This window comes from Lissotriton vulgaris, chromosome 11 (genome assembly GCF_964263255.1).
Source record: "Lissotriton vulgaris chromosome 11, aLisVul1.2, whole genome shotgun sequence".
Classification (NCBI taxonomy): domain Eukaryota; kingdom Metazoa; phylum Chordata; class Amphibia; order Caudata; family Salamandridae; genus Lissotriton; species Lissotriton vulgaris.
The window spans coordinates 795208020-795222222 of NC_141699.1; the positions used below are offsets into that span (position 1 = coordinate 795208020).

At 43.9% G+C, this 14203-nt stretch overlaps 1 protein-coding gene across 3 annotated transcripts in view; it reads right to left on the bottom strand.

The window, feature by feature from the left end:
• Positions 1-2345: 2345 nt before the first annotated feature.
• The window catches only part of DZIP1L (DAZ interacting zinc finger protein 1 like), a 764020-nt gene continuing 752162 nt past the window's right edge, over positions 2346-14203 (bottom strand). For 2 of the 3 annotated variants that reach the window (XM_086943917.1, XM_086943918.1), the window contains exons 16-17: positions 5910-6049; positions 2346-3785 (exon numbers count right to left, since the gene is read on the bottom strand). In XM_086943917.1, the coding sequence (XP_086800043.1) occupies positions 3606-3785; positions 5910-6049 (320 nt within the window). In that variant the 3' untranslated portion in view covers positions 2346-3605. The remainder of the gene's footprint in view (positions 3786-5909; positions 6050-14203) is intronic. The other variant, XM_086943919.1, reaches the window with a different exon arrangement.

Genomic DNA, 14203 nt, shown 5'->3' on the forward strand with positions numbered 1-14203 from the left:
ACCCTCCGGTGGCACTCCACTGGCTAAAATCTCTAGAAAATTGGGCACAGGCGGAGAGTACCATTCTTCATAGAGAAGAAACCGCTGGACTGCGTAGGGGCCCCATCGCACAGGCCTGGGACGATATCCTGAAGTTTCTTACACAAACTAGCACGGCGCTGTGTGCTCCTCCCACACAGCGAGCGGGAGATGATGTCTGAACTGTTGTCTGGGTGGAGCAATAGGCTGAGTACACTGGGCACCCTAAGACGTGACTGTCAAGATGAGCAACGACCCCGCACTCCTTCATGTTGTTATATGGACACAACCCAAGATACATGATACACTGACAACCACGCAACCACATACTGACTAGGAATAGCAACCCAAACCTGCTAAAAGCACGCAACCCTTGGCATGACTTCACTCGAAAGGCACACACCGCACTGGAGACATATATTTTATTGTGTATCTGATATCTCCTTTTCTTTTGCTTATATTTATTTTACGTTTATTAGTTGTGATTTAAAAGTTGGAAAACGAAGATATCTTGCATTCAGTGACATCGTTCACTTCCTATCACCTGTGCCTTATTGTCTATTGCTATTCAACAATTGTATTGTACAACAAGTTGTGTGTAACTGTGTTGGTAGACCTATTCACTTCTGACTAATTATAGCTGGAAGAAGATATACATGTTGGACATGTCCTGCCCCTCAATCTGGAGGCGACAGCATATGTGGGCACCAGATGCCCATACTAGACTGCCAATGCAAGTTACCCTCTGCGAAATTGAGACGGAGTACACTGTGATCACTAAGGGGCAATTTTCAGGGTCATATATGTAATAATACAGTGATATTGATCTTATATGCAAGTGCACTATAAACCCATTCTTGATTTGTTTGTACCGTGAAAATAATAAAAATGCAAGAAAGATATTCAACAAAAAAAAATGGGATGCAAGTGACTCCCCCAAACTGCAATAAGGCGTAGAGGAGCTTACTGCATCATTCCAGGAGCGCAGCGGATGATCAACCACCTTGCCTGCAGCGGTAAGACTACAGTCCATTGCCAATAGCAGCTACAGTCTACCACAACCCAGAAGTGCTGAACTCTTCTGCAGTTTTCTGTGTAGTCCAAGTGACACCAGCAGGAGTGGTCTAGATTGATCACTAGCCCGGAGAGCCCTGAGGAGACTTGCTTTGGCTCATAGCACTCAACAGGGACGTGTGACTCAGGACACTGCCAAAACACCATTAGAGTGCTAGCCTTTGGAGGGCTGTGTAGATTGTTTGTGTATGTTGCATTTCACTTTGTGTTCATATATACATATGACTTTTGACATAAAAGCGAATATCTGGCTGGACATTAATTTATTGGGGCTGCTGCATGTATTTTGAGTGTTTAGTTTGTGTTCATCTTGCCCATAGCCCTTCCTGACCCCCACTCCCACCCCAAGAACCTTGGACTGCTCAACCCACGCTACCACTGAAAGTCAAGTTCAGAGGGTTAGTTGGTGGCCCAGTTGCTCAAGATCCATAGTAGGTTCAGCCCTGAGACATCACTATTATAAGGCTTTAAACTCCACAGTTGGGCCCAGTAGCTCCTTCTTGCCCCATGGCGCAAGGAGAAATCTCCCTGCATGACAGGGCCATTGTTATTTTGATTTTCAGAATCAAGATCCCACCTTGGAGGACTGCTATTGAAAATCAAGGTGAATGCAGAGGAGGCCATTTCAAATGGGACTACAGAGAATCTGCTATACTCCCAGATGCACACTAAGAACAGAAACTCCTGCCAGGCAGGCGGGGATTTCTAAATGTGGCAGGCAGTCCTCCCTCAGGAGCAAAGGTTCTGACCCTGTGTGGCGTCAAAAATCTGGCAGACCAACTGCCAAACCGAAAATTACCTCATTTGGCTCTTACAGCCAAGTATCGAAAGGTATCTATCCAGAACTGAAAAAGGACAATATTTAGGAGAACAGCTCGTAAAATTATATATTTTATATTAACCTGAAGCTACAAGATTCTACAGGATCGAGCAACAATGTGATCTTTCTACCTGTACAAACACAGTATGTTTGCGCTACAGCAATTCGAAATTTGAGCGAACTGTGCAAAATGCAATTTAACAAACTGTCCAAAAGGCTTTGCGTCAGATGATGTGCACCCACAAGTGTGCAAAATGACAATCTGAAATGTGTGCAACAGGTGTCATAATTGTTGCAGTGAGCAGACTCAAAGTTATTGTGTACATAGGGTGCATGCTGTCCTGCACAAAATGCAGATAAATGTTTATGCCACACAGAGGTCAACCCTGACCTCTATGGGGTCCACCACTCCAAATTAAAGCAGCACTCTTGCTTTTTTTATTTTGTTTATTTGATTGAAAGAAAAAATAAAACCAGTCAACATGCATTGTAATGATAATTTACCACAATATGCATCTATATGCCTCAACCACAGCTTATAAAAGAAAAACTTCAGTAGAGAAACCCATTAAATGCTTTTCTTTGGGATTTCAGGTCCACCATCTGAAGTACTCGGCCTGAGGTCCTTGTCAAGTTTCAGCCCCTGCCTCTCTCGGTATGTGCCTGAGACACTAGAAGAGGGGTTTTCTCCACTGGGCTTTGCAGCCAACTTTCCAATATTGTGCAGAACACGTTTGTGAATATGGAACCCGTACACTGTGCGCTCGAATTTGCATAGGAAAAGGCACTGCATGAATTTGCACACATTTGCTTCAAATACCCACCAAGGCTCCTCTTAACAGAAAGCAGTTGAAAACAGCAAGCGGAGTCACCATCATCGTAGCATGGAGAATGAGGGGTTCCACGTTAATGCCAGGAGGGACGTAATGACATTAAAAAGGGAAAGAGACACCTGGAATAATCTTCATATTTTTAGGCCATTCCTTTAAAGGATGAATACTCAACTTCCAATGGACACGTTCTGTTTGGTCCTGCTCAGGGCTGACAGGCATAGTTAAATGTGTCATTTGTTCGAAAATAGTGGTGTGTTCCTTATTTCCGATGTATGTGCATGTGGTGCAGAGCTCAACTGCACTGGTGCATATTTGGATTATTGCTGTGTGTAGCGCTATTTTACATGGAGGGCTGAGTTGCCGGTGGTCTAGAATTATTCTAAACTTTATTGCTGCAACCTGAGACCAAATCCTCCTCGAGCAGCCCTTTTGTAGGATGGGGATGGATTTCGGCGGACACAGCTGGGGGGCTGCTATGCTGCGCTGAACTAGGAATGACAGAGTCAAGTTCCTCAATCCAATCTCAAACGTCATCGCTGCTACATAGGGGTCAAACTAGAGCAGCTCATTTTAGGGCACACTCACTTGGTTGCCGCTGAGCAAAGATTCTCTATTGGAGGCTGAGCTCTGCTTTTCGGATGTATTCAGATGTTTTTTCTCTTTTGTAGAACCTCATTGATCCAGGGTGAGTAGAGATTCCCAATGTCCAAGGCTTGATGGTCGGAGCGTAAAATTCTGTGGCTTATTTTCAGGTTGGTGTACTTCTTTGAATGGATACTGTTGCAATGGTGCAGAAACAGTTTGGCACTGTACAAGGCTGAAGGCGAATTGACCACTCTTGGAAGAATGTATCATGTAGGTTACCAGTCAGTCCCGGGGCTAATGGGACTCCAGAGGCTGGTAGCCTGTGGCCCTGTAGAGTCTCTGCTGTGCCTCAAAGATGGCTGGGGGGGCCGATGGGGCTTTGGCTTCTCCTCAAAATCCATTACTTCTGTTATCTCATCAAAGGATGAAAGATCAATGTCGCTGTCATCGGACACCTGCAAGAAAAAAAGTTTCTGGTAAGAGAAAGGCCGAACTGGAGCATTAAATATGGCAATACTTTGAAAGTTCCTCTGGCACATTTAAAACCAGTGACTGGGTACTTGTATTTCATCAACATAATAATAATTCTAAGGTCCAACCAATTTCCTTGACCAAAATCATTCCTGCAGCTCAACATTTTGCACCAGAAAATGAATGCCTTTCATAACTTGTCAATGCAGATAACATTTCTTGAACACAACCAAAACTGTTACCACTGACATTGCTGATTTTGTGGTAATGTAAGAATGCCTGGTAGGGGCTCTGGTGATGTTGTCAATCTTAGTAGAAGATATGCTGCAATCTCGAAAGAAACACACTCTGTGTCATAGGAACCATGCACTACTTGATGAACTCAAGGCTTGACCTATCTGCCATAAACCCCTCTATCCCACTTCTGATGCTTCTGTTGGATTGGCTGCAGCGGAATTTTCAAGCTATACGTGAACTCTCTGTACACTGCCATCATGTAACACCTACCTCCAGAAATGTACTGAGCGCCTGCCTGTACTAAACAAGGATGACTCTCAATGGACTATGATCACTCACAATAAATTCAAGATAAAACATTTTTAACAGCTCGCTCTCATACCAGTTATTCTTTGCATATGGTTAAAATTGACTGGTCAGAAAAACTATCAAGTAATGTTCTTTAATTACACTCATTTCCTCTGTTACTTCTTCCACTAAACTAGCACCTGGTTTGATTTCAAATCTTTATCTTCATGCTAGCTCCCACTACATTCGTCAAATGTACTTCTTCCCTTCTAATTATGTTTTGCTCCCTGACTGCTGTTGGCTGCCTCCTTTATTTTTTTTTTTTTTGTAAACAAACTTTATTACGCATTTACAGTACATATACCAATATAGTATAATGTTTGGTACGAGCATGTAAATCAATACAAATCCAGTGTTAACAGGTTTGCAGCTTATCACTGCTGTGTAGATCTTCATAGTTAGTCAATAGTTTTCTAGGGGGTTTACTTATAACCAAGTTCACAGCTCACAGTGATACGTAGTGCAATTAACAGAAATTATCCCCCACCCTCAACTTTATTTTGGCTGCCTCCTTTAGCTGACAGTATCAATAAACCTGCTAATTCCTACTTACTTGTGTTAGAGTTACTTTTGATATCATCATGCACTGACACAATCTGTCCTATCTTCTGCTTCCAGTGTTCCCTCGTTTTGGTACCATGGACACTGCTTTGATATGCTGCTTAGAAGGCTTTGCCTGTTTTGCACACCCCGGGGCACTTTGGTATTACAGAAGGGGTGCAGACGCTTGTGCGGACCCTTCTGTAATACTGAAAGCGCTGGGGCACATACTGCGCCAGCCCTTTCTCAAGAGGGTGTGCCCTCATTTGCCATGGGGCGTGGCCACTTGCAAATGAGGGAATCCCTTTGCCTCAGCGTCCGGGCCATATTTTAAACGCAGACTCTGAGGCAAAGAAGCTCTCTGGAGGCGCAATGAGAGTGCACCATCTAAATGGTGGCGCACTATCTGTGCGCACCCTGATTGAAGCCCTCTGGAGGGAGGAAAGGAGGTCCCATGGACTCCCCCTTCAGATGTCCCCTTGCAGGCAGGTGCAGTCACTCACTGCACCTGCCTGCTAGGGGATCTCTAATCCCCATTAAAAGTGCAAGCTGGTTTGCACCTGCACTTTGAAAACACGGAACTGCTTCAAAGCAGCTGCTCAGTTTTTCACATGAATGCGCTGCCCCTATGGCTGCGCAAGTTTCAGGCTGCCCTGGGGGCAGAGCATTCCAAGTAATAGGGTGCACTTTCCTTGTTTGCGCCTGGCGCACCTGTTTTAAGGTTTGCTGGGTGCTAACACGGAAAGTGCGCCCTTTACATAATAGGGCCCCAGGTATTATGCCCTTCGGCAACTGCATTTCTTATCTTACAAGAACTTTTAATCTATCCATCATACAGGACATCGGCCTTCTCGTCTGAACGGTCAAAGCTGAAGAAAATCTCTGTATTGACTTACAAGATGTACTTAATGGTAAAGAAATAGGCTTACAGTATAGTGTTTTTTTTAACAATTGTTACAAATAACCTCTCTTTAGTGCTGTACCTGAAGCTTCCGGACTACATTTCCAGATGAAGTAGATGCTGCGGCTGGTCCAGATAGTACAGACACTCCACCAAAGGGCCTATCGCGGGGACCACTCAACTGTTTCTCAAGAGATCTCGCCATGGAATTTACAAGTGAACCTAGGCAGTAGACAAGATATCACAGATCACTAAGGCTTGGGTTTTGTGCCTATTCAAAGAACAACAGGATGCAGTCACTAATAATTGCTATCTTCTGCATGAAACGTGGACCCAGAATCAGAGTACCTTGTGCGCTGATAATATAATTTCGGTTACAATATATTCTGGACATATATATATATATATATACACACATACACAGAAAAAACATAGGTTTCAGGGACGTTATAGTTAGAAATTAGCATTTAAAAAACTTCAGAAATCATCCAATCCATTCCAAAAAGCTTTATTCGACAGTTAAATCATAAAAGCAAATTCATAAAATATTTCATAGCACACTAGACAATAAATAAATAAGCAAGCACAATTTTAAAAAAGTATTAAATATTCACAATAACTGTCATAGCGACTATTAAAACATTTCTGTGGGTTAAAAATCAGAGAATAAAGTTGATAATATTGTTACTGGGCATAAAAGTAAATATGGCACAGATAGGTATAGTTCTTCTGGCGACCTTGCACTTTACCATAGAGCCAGACATAAATAGATTACAAGACGAGTGATAACAAGCATCATATGTGTAATCGCCAGGATAGCTCTTTTCAATGCATGACTTCTGTTACAAGGGTTCACCGTGATATAATAGTCCATGACCAACTCAAAAACGTAGCCATTGCGATGGTAATACATGGAGATGTTTCAGTAAGTAAAAATCATAATGCATCGGCGCACCTTCTGAAGCCCAAAGACCTACAGATTGGCTTGAGCCACCCTTGATGGGGGGGACCACATAAGCTGGACAAACAGTAGGTGCGCCAGGGTTTACTGTTGGTTTTGACACAAGGGGCACTTGCTATTTCCAGATGGAACCCATTTTGCAGTGTGCAATCTTATTGGCAGTGTGCCCACCCTGAATTAAAAATACAGCTTTCGGTCGTGTGGTTTGGTTATCACATCCCAATATTGCTCTAGATATGGCCGACAGTTGACTTCCAAAAAACTTTCTGTAAGCGTTTAAGTGGCACTATTTCGATGGGTATCAGAGAAAACCAATTTCCAATACTTTTCTTTCAGATACTCTTTTGGGAGGAAAGACGCATTAAAGAGGTCTTCCCACAACATGGCCAAGCCTATCTGAACTAATACGGTTCTAATCTCCCGTAGACATTTGATTTTGAGGTAGTAATCTGCCAGGATTAAATCATTAAGGCCAGAAGTATAAGGTGCTAGTTCTGGCGAGCACCAAATTCTTCGCCAATAGAGTAGTGGGCGTATTCTTGCAATATCACCCAAAGATTTTCTGCCTAATTCAAATAGCATTGGACACACTGGGGTACTTGCGGAAGGTCCGTGATGCTACGTAAGAACAATAGTTACTTACCTGTAATCTATTGGTGTCTTTCATAGATGCACATGCCTGAATCATTCCCGTCGTCGGAGTGGGAGTTTCACGTTACATAAAAACGCAATAATATGCCTATAGAAAAACCAAAACCTTGGTAATAACAAACCAGGAAGTAAAGTAGCCCTAAGCTACAGTGTACAAAACTTCCACACTCATGACTATCCTTCTCATTTTGTATAGACTAAACTGCAGCCAATCAGGCAACAGCACCCACCAGAATGTTCTCCTCAGAGGCTCAGGCTCTCGGGTTTTCTCGCACAGGAGTGAAACCAAAATAATTGCCTGAGGGAGCCTTTGAGGGGAGGTGGGGGGGGAGGGGGGTGCATGTGAATCTATGAAAGACACCAATACGGGAGAACCACAGATTACAGGTAAGTAACTATTGTTCTTCTCCAGTATTGGGGTGTCTTTCATAGATTCACATGCCTGAATCAGAGTAGTTAGCAGTACAAAAGAACATCATGCTCAGTAGACGCTTATTGTATCATAGGATAGATGCATAAATAGCCAAACAATAATAAGCGTCTAAAAAGAGCATAGAGGAGGAGGGAGAACAGAGGCTCACCTATTTGAAAAGATTGCGAAGAACTGCTCTTCCCACCGAAGCATCTGCATAACTGACCGAGTCCAAACAGTAGTGTCTGGTAAAAGTGTGCCTGCTGGACCAAGTTGCAGCTCTGCAGATCTGAAGGAGAGACACAGCCGTGAAAAGAGCGGTGGAAGAGGATACCACTCTTGTAGATTGCGCTCTTGGTAAACACTGCAAGAGTTTTCCTGCTTGTTGATGACAGAGTCCAATTGCTGAGGAAACCCATCGGGCTATAGTTTGTTTGGATACCGCGCATCCCTGGCGCAGTCTTCCATAGGCCACAAACAGTTGATCTGTCTTGTGAATAGTGGCTGTTCTTTGAAGGTAGAACTTGAGACATCTCCTGATGTCTAAAGAGTGTAAAGCTCTTTCAGCCGCTGATTGTGGATTTGGAAAAAATGTCTTGAGAATCACCGGCTAATTAAGATGAAAGTCAGATGGAACTTTGGGCATGTACCTAGGATTAGTACGTAGCACCACAGAATCTGAAGTAAATTGCAAGAAAGGAGATTTTGAAGTGAATGCTTGAATGCCACTCACCCCCTAGCTGACGTTAATGCCAAGAGTAAAGAGACCTTCCATGATGACGCATGAGTTGAGCGAGCACCACATTCAAATGCCAAGATGGAGGTGGACGTCGAATTGGAGGAAACATACGGAATAGTCCTTTAAAAAACTGCTGAATTACCCTTGAAGAAAAGAGAGAGTTTGATCCGTCCTGACGGAATCGTGAAATGGCTGCCAGAAATACTGTTAGAGTTGAATGCGATAAACCTGATCTAGCCAGATGAAGGAAGAAAGGCAAGATCTGTTCTGATCTATAATGGATGAGATGCAGATCAGCAGAGCGACACCAGACACAAAAACGCTTCCATTTGAGCTTGTAGGTTTTAATCGTGGCTGGCGCTCTAGCATTGGCCAGAACTTCTTGACAATCTGCAGGGATGTCTAAGTGGGCAAACTCATTGTGTTGAGGAGCCAAGCTGATAATTTCAAGGAAGCTGGGTCCGGATGGCACACTTGGCCCCCTTGAGTGGTCCGGAGATTCGGTATTTGTGGCAGTTGGATTGGACTGCACTCCGAGAGGAGGAGAAGTTCGGTGAACCAATACTGTTGTGGCCACCTTGGAGCGATCAGGATTAGACGACATGGTTGTCTCTTCATCTTCCTGATGACCTTGGGGATTAAAGTTATTGGTGGAAAGGCGTAAGCAAATATACGAAACCAGTTCATCGAAAGGGCATCCCCGCATGAGATCTTGTGAGGAATCCAGCTTGCAAAGCGTGGGCATTTCCGGTTCTGATTCGTTGCAAACAAATCCAGGTCAGGGTGACCCCATTCTCGGATTACTCGATCCAGGGTTGGCTGATGGATCTCCCATTCGTGATTGGTTACAGCAGACCTGCTGAGGGAGTCCTGCTAGCACATTGGAAACCCCTGGAACATGGATCGCTGAAAGATTGATGTCGTGATCCAGAGCCCAATTCCAGATCTCTTGTGCTTGACGAGATAACCGGGCCTCGCTGTTTGTTCAGGTAATGCATGCTGGTCGTATTGTCTGTTCGAATTAGAACCGTGGAACCCTCTATGACTTTTTTAAAGGACTTTAGAGCGAGAAAGATGGCTCGTAGCTCTAGGAGGTTTATGTGCCACTTTTTCTGTTGTACGTTCCATTTCCCATTGATTGTCATTCCCTAGAGGTGTGCGCCCCAACCCTCCAGAGAAGCATCCGTGGTAACGATGAATCTGAGCACCTCTGTCAGGAATGCACATCCCACTTGCAGGTTGCACGTTTGCATCCACCATTGAATGGAGTTTCTCATCCGAGGAGTTATGCTGATTATGTCCTCGAATGATCCTACCACCTGCACCCACCGAAGACTGAGTTCTTCCTGCAAGGGCCTCTTCCTTAGACGAAAGTTGGGGATGAGAGAGATACAGGACGAGATCATCCCTAGGATAGACTTGAACTTGCTAACAAAAACACACTCTTTCTTCAGCAATATGGAAGCCATCCTGTGGATCTTTATCTGTCTTTCTTTTGAAACAAACACTCAGGCGAGTTGCGTGTCCAACGTTGCTCCCAAGAAAGACTTCCTGTGGGATGGAGTCAGATGAGACTTTTCGAAATTTACTGAGAAACCCAGGCTCTGTTAAAGTGACAGGCACCTTTGAACGTGAGCTTCTGCTGTGACTAGAGAACTGGCCTTGATAAGGCAGTCATCCAAATATGGGTAAATTTGAATTCCTTCCAATCGAAGATGAGCTGCTACCGGAGCTAACATCTTTGTAAAAACTCTGTGGGCTGAACGCAATCCAAAAGGGAGAACTTTGAACTGAAAGTCCCTGCCAGCCACTCTGAACCTTAAAAACTTACTTCCTGTGTCTGGGAAGAATGGGTACATGGAAGTATGCGTCCTGAAGGTCGAGTGTTGCCATGTGATCCCCTTCTGAGAGAAACTAGAGAAACTGGGTTCTGTCGACGTTGGAATCAGCTTTGTAAGGTGCCATTCGGGTTCCGTGTCGTCGGGATGAGAATGGGACTTGCGCCACTGACAGCTGTCTGCAACGGTGCTGGCACCGACTTCGGGTTCAACACCGGGGAAGGTCGTATTGGTACGACCAGCGTCAAACCGGATCCGCGATTGGATCTCTGAGGTCCCACCGGTGCTGTCGCTGAAGCCAATGGCGTTCAACCCGATGGGGCCTAATCTGACCTCGCGGGGCCCGAAGGCTCACCAACATGGTTGTTCCGCTCAAATACGCAGGGCATGGCCTCGTAAAAATCCTTAATTTGAGCGAGAGTCGTTTCGGCTCCCGGAAATTGAGGAAGGCGCAAAGTTGACTTTGGCTTCGGCTCTGCAGAACCGTGCCTAGAGTGTTGGTGCTCCTTACCTCTCTGGACGATGGACCCCAATTGAGGTGAAGTCGAAGTCTGCTTGGACTTCTTCTACTTCTTGTGCCTCTTCCCCGAGTGTCCAGATGACCTTGAATGGGAGGAAGAGAACTTAGGGCTCCGTGAGCAATCACGTAACCTCTTCACAGAAGTGAGGTATCATTTAACTCGGGAGACTAAGGAGAACGCTGTGGGGTAGGACATTTATGCCAGCACGGTGATTCCACACACAAATATGTGGAAAATTTGGGGGTTTTTTTCAGCTAAATTTGAGGTTTGCAGGGGATTTCGGGTAGGAAAACGTTGAGGGATACACACAAGGCAAACCTCGCTGGACTCCTCCGGGTGTCTGTTTTTCAGAAATGTGTGGGTTTGGTAGTTTCCCAAGGTGGCCACGGAGGCCGGGGCAAAAAAAAAAAAAACAGGTGACCCCCTTCTAAAACCGGGTTGTTTTATGATAGGTAATATTGATGTCTCCTCAATACGTTTTTGCTTTCATACCCATTTTTCCATTAACTGGAAGGAGGTTGAAAGCACAAAAAATAGCAAAAATAGGCTATGCCCCAGAAAAATGCCCAAACTGTGTAAAAATATTTAGTTTTCTTACAAAAGTCTTCTTGTCTCTGAAAGCTGTGAAGATGGTGATTCCAGCACAACAAACCCTTTGTTGATACCATTTGCAGGGAAAAAACCAGACGCTTTAATCTGTAACCCTTTTTTCCACTTTATCCAAAAGCTGTATTTTGGCTAATTTCTGAGTCCCCTCCAGGGGAATCCACAAACCCTGGATAACTTTAGAATCCCTGTGATGCTGGAAGAAAAGGACGCAAATTTGGCGTGGATACCTTATGTGGTCAAAAAGTTACAGGGCCTAAGCGCGAACTACCCCAAATAGCCAAAAAAAGGCTTAGCACGGGGAGGGTGCTTAGGCAGCAAAGGGGTTAAAGACATCCTCTTACCTGCTCAACCCATTTCTTGTACCAGCACTTACTATGTGAAGTATCTCACCTACACTCCAGATACCACGTGCCTCAGCCTTAATAATTAAAAAAAGAATAGTCATTCCCACGTACCCTTCCTACAGTCACTGACTGCCCAAAAATCAGGAAAGAGACGAAAAGCACTTTCTGTTCTTTTTGTTTGCAGACACAGTTATCATGAAGATTCAAGCTTAAGGAGCCTACGGTAATCCTTGGGGTTGCTGAGCTCCACAGGTTTGGTTCCAGGTAATCCCTTTGTTTACCCCAGGTAACATGGTGTTATGTTTGGAATGCTTTCTGGGGCTTCATGAGCGACACACATCCCTAGGACAGGTTTATGTGCCTTTTTAAATTATAACTGTTTCTCTTGTAATTAATTGTTTCGAGTAATAGCTTGGAGACTCCATGACAATCTGGACAGGGGCTGTCTCATGTTGAACCACTTTTATTTTTTCAGTATGCTTCTATTTTTTGAAATTTCATTTTAAAACATTTTCAGTTAATTTATTTTTTTTTAAACAAATTTTTATGGGAGTTTTTCTTTTATACATACAACATTAATAAAAAGAAAAACATATAACATATAATGATAAGCGTTATGTCGGTACATGGTAGCAGCCCAGCCTGGGTATGCTGCTGGTGGTACAGGTTCGCAACATCTGTGCTTGGCTGCCCCCCTATCCACTATCCCCAGTGAGTTGGGGGAGAGGGTGTGAAAGTGGGAGGAAGTAGGAAATTGAGGTGGAGACAGAAAAGAGAAAGATAGTAGCATACTCTTAGCTTGGCAAGTTCTCGGTGGAGTTTTGATTGGGTGGGGAGTGTTGCTTTGTTGCTGCTCATGGTGGTTCGTATGGGTCTAGGAGCTTGTCCAAGGATGCCCACTTGCCCCTTCATTGCTGTCTCCATGGTGTGTTACGTAATGCAGTGTTGTCAGCCCCTCTGAGGTATATCATCCAGTTAAGCCAACACTTGAAGGTCGCTTTGGAAGTGTCTTTCCAGTTGGTGAGTACAATTTTGACAGCTGCTTTTAGTAGGAGGTCTAGTAGGTCCCTATCCTGTTACAAGTCTAGTTCTGTTGTAATAAAAGCGGTGGTGAGTGTAGCAAATTCGCCTTTTAATGTGCGTCCTAGTGTTTTATTTATGAGGGTGAATATTCTGCTCCAAAATTCTTAAACCTTGGGGAAATGGTAAATAAGGTGCGCCAGGTGCCTGAAATCCTCTGGAGGAGTTTGCTCTTCCTTTTTAGATGTCTGGGTGAGAATGTTGAGATACCTATGGAGGATGAGACTCCAAGGACGAGCTTGGGAATGTTTCAGCAACCTCAATATCATCCTCCCCCATACTGGGTCCTCTTTAAAAGGTAGTGGAAGAATCTGGAAAAATATAACATTCCTAAATTCCCGACAAGATTATATCTTCTTCGTAAGAGGGATATAGAGTTGCCTTCATTGGATGAAATTAATCCCATGCTAGACAATCTAACAGGCCATTTGACAGTGATTTCTGTGGATGTGTCAATATCAGGTTTAGTGAGCCACAAAGTCTAAGCATCTTGAAAGAAAGGATTTTATGGTCTAAATCTTCCTGTGAGAGCTGCTATCTGTGTAGTTTATGCTTCACACCATTTTGTTAAAGATTTCCAGATGATTACAGCAGCCATTTAGGAAGGAGTGAAATGTTTGAAGCTTTTTTCGAATGAGATGCAGACAAGATTTTTTATCACATGCTACCTGTGTATCATAAAATCCTCGACTTTTTCTACAGTATCAAATGTTTATTATCAACGTTACTTAACAAACCTTTTTCTGGAAATAGACGTTTTGGGGATCAGCTTAAGGATCTCCTTCAGATAGCTTTAAAAGATAAAAAATTTACCCAATTGTAACACTCAGATCATTTTCACAGTCCATTTAAGAAAAGGAGACAAAGGCGTTTGTCTGTCCAGAAATTAGGATACCTCATTTCGGGCCAGACCCGACGATACTGGCATTTACGCCTGTGACTTCGAACAGCCCTGCGGAAGAAAAGGATCTTTTGTTTGACTGGAATTTTTTTCCTGTAGGAATCATAAAAAGAATCTTGCCCTTACAACCACTTTGAACCTTGTCCATAAATTAGGGGGTTAGGGTCTCTCCCCCTGTCAAGGGCAAGTATCAAAAACAAATTCTGTGCTCACTAAACGGCCAGTAAGGGATCGGGACCCTTTTCCCCTTTTTTTCACGGAACTAATTTTCAGTGTTAGGTGAGTTGGGCTCCTTCACCATTAAGCCTCATTACTTGAGA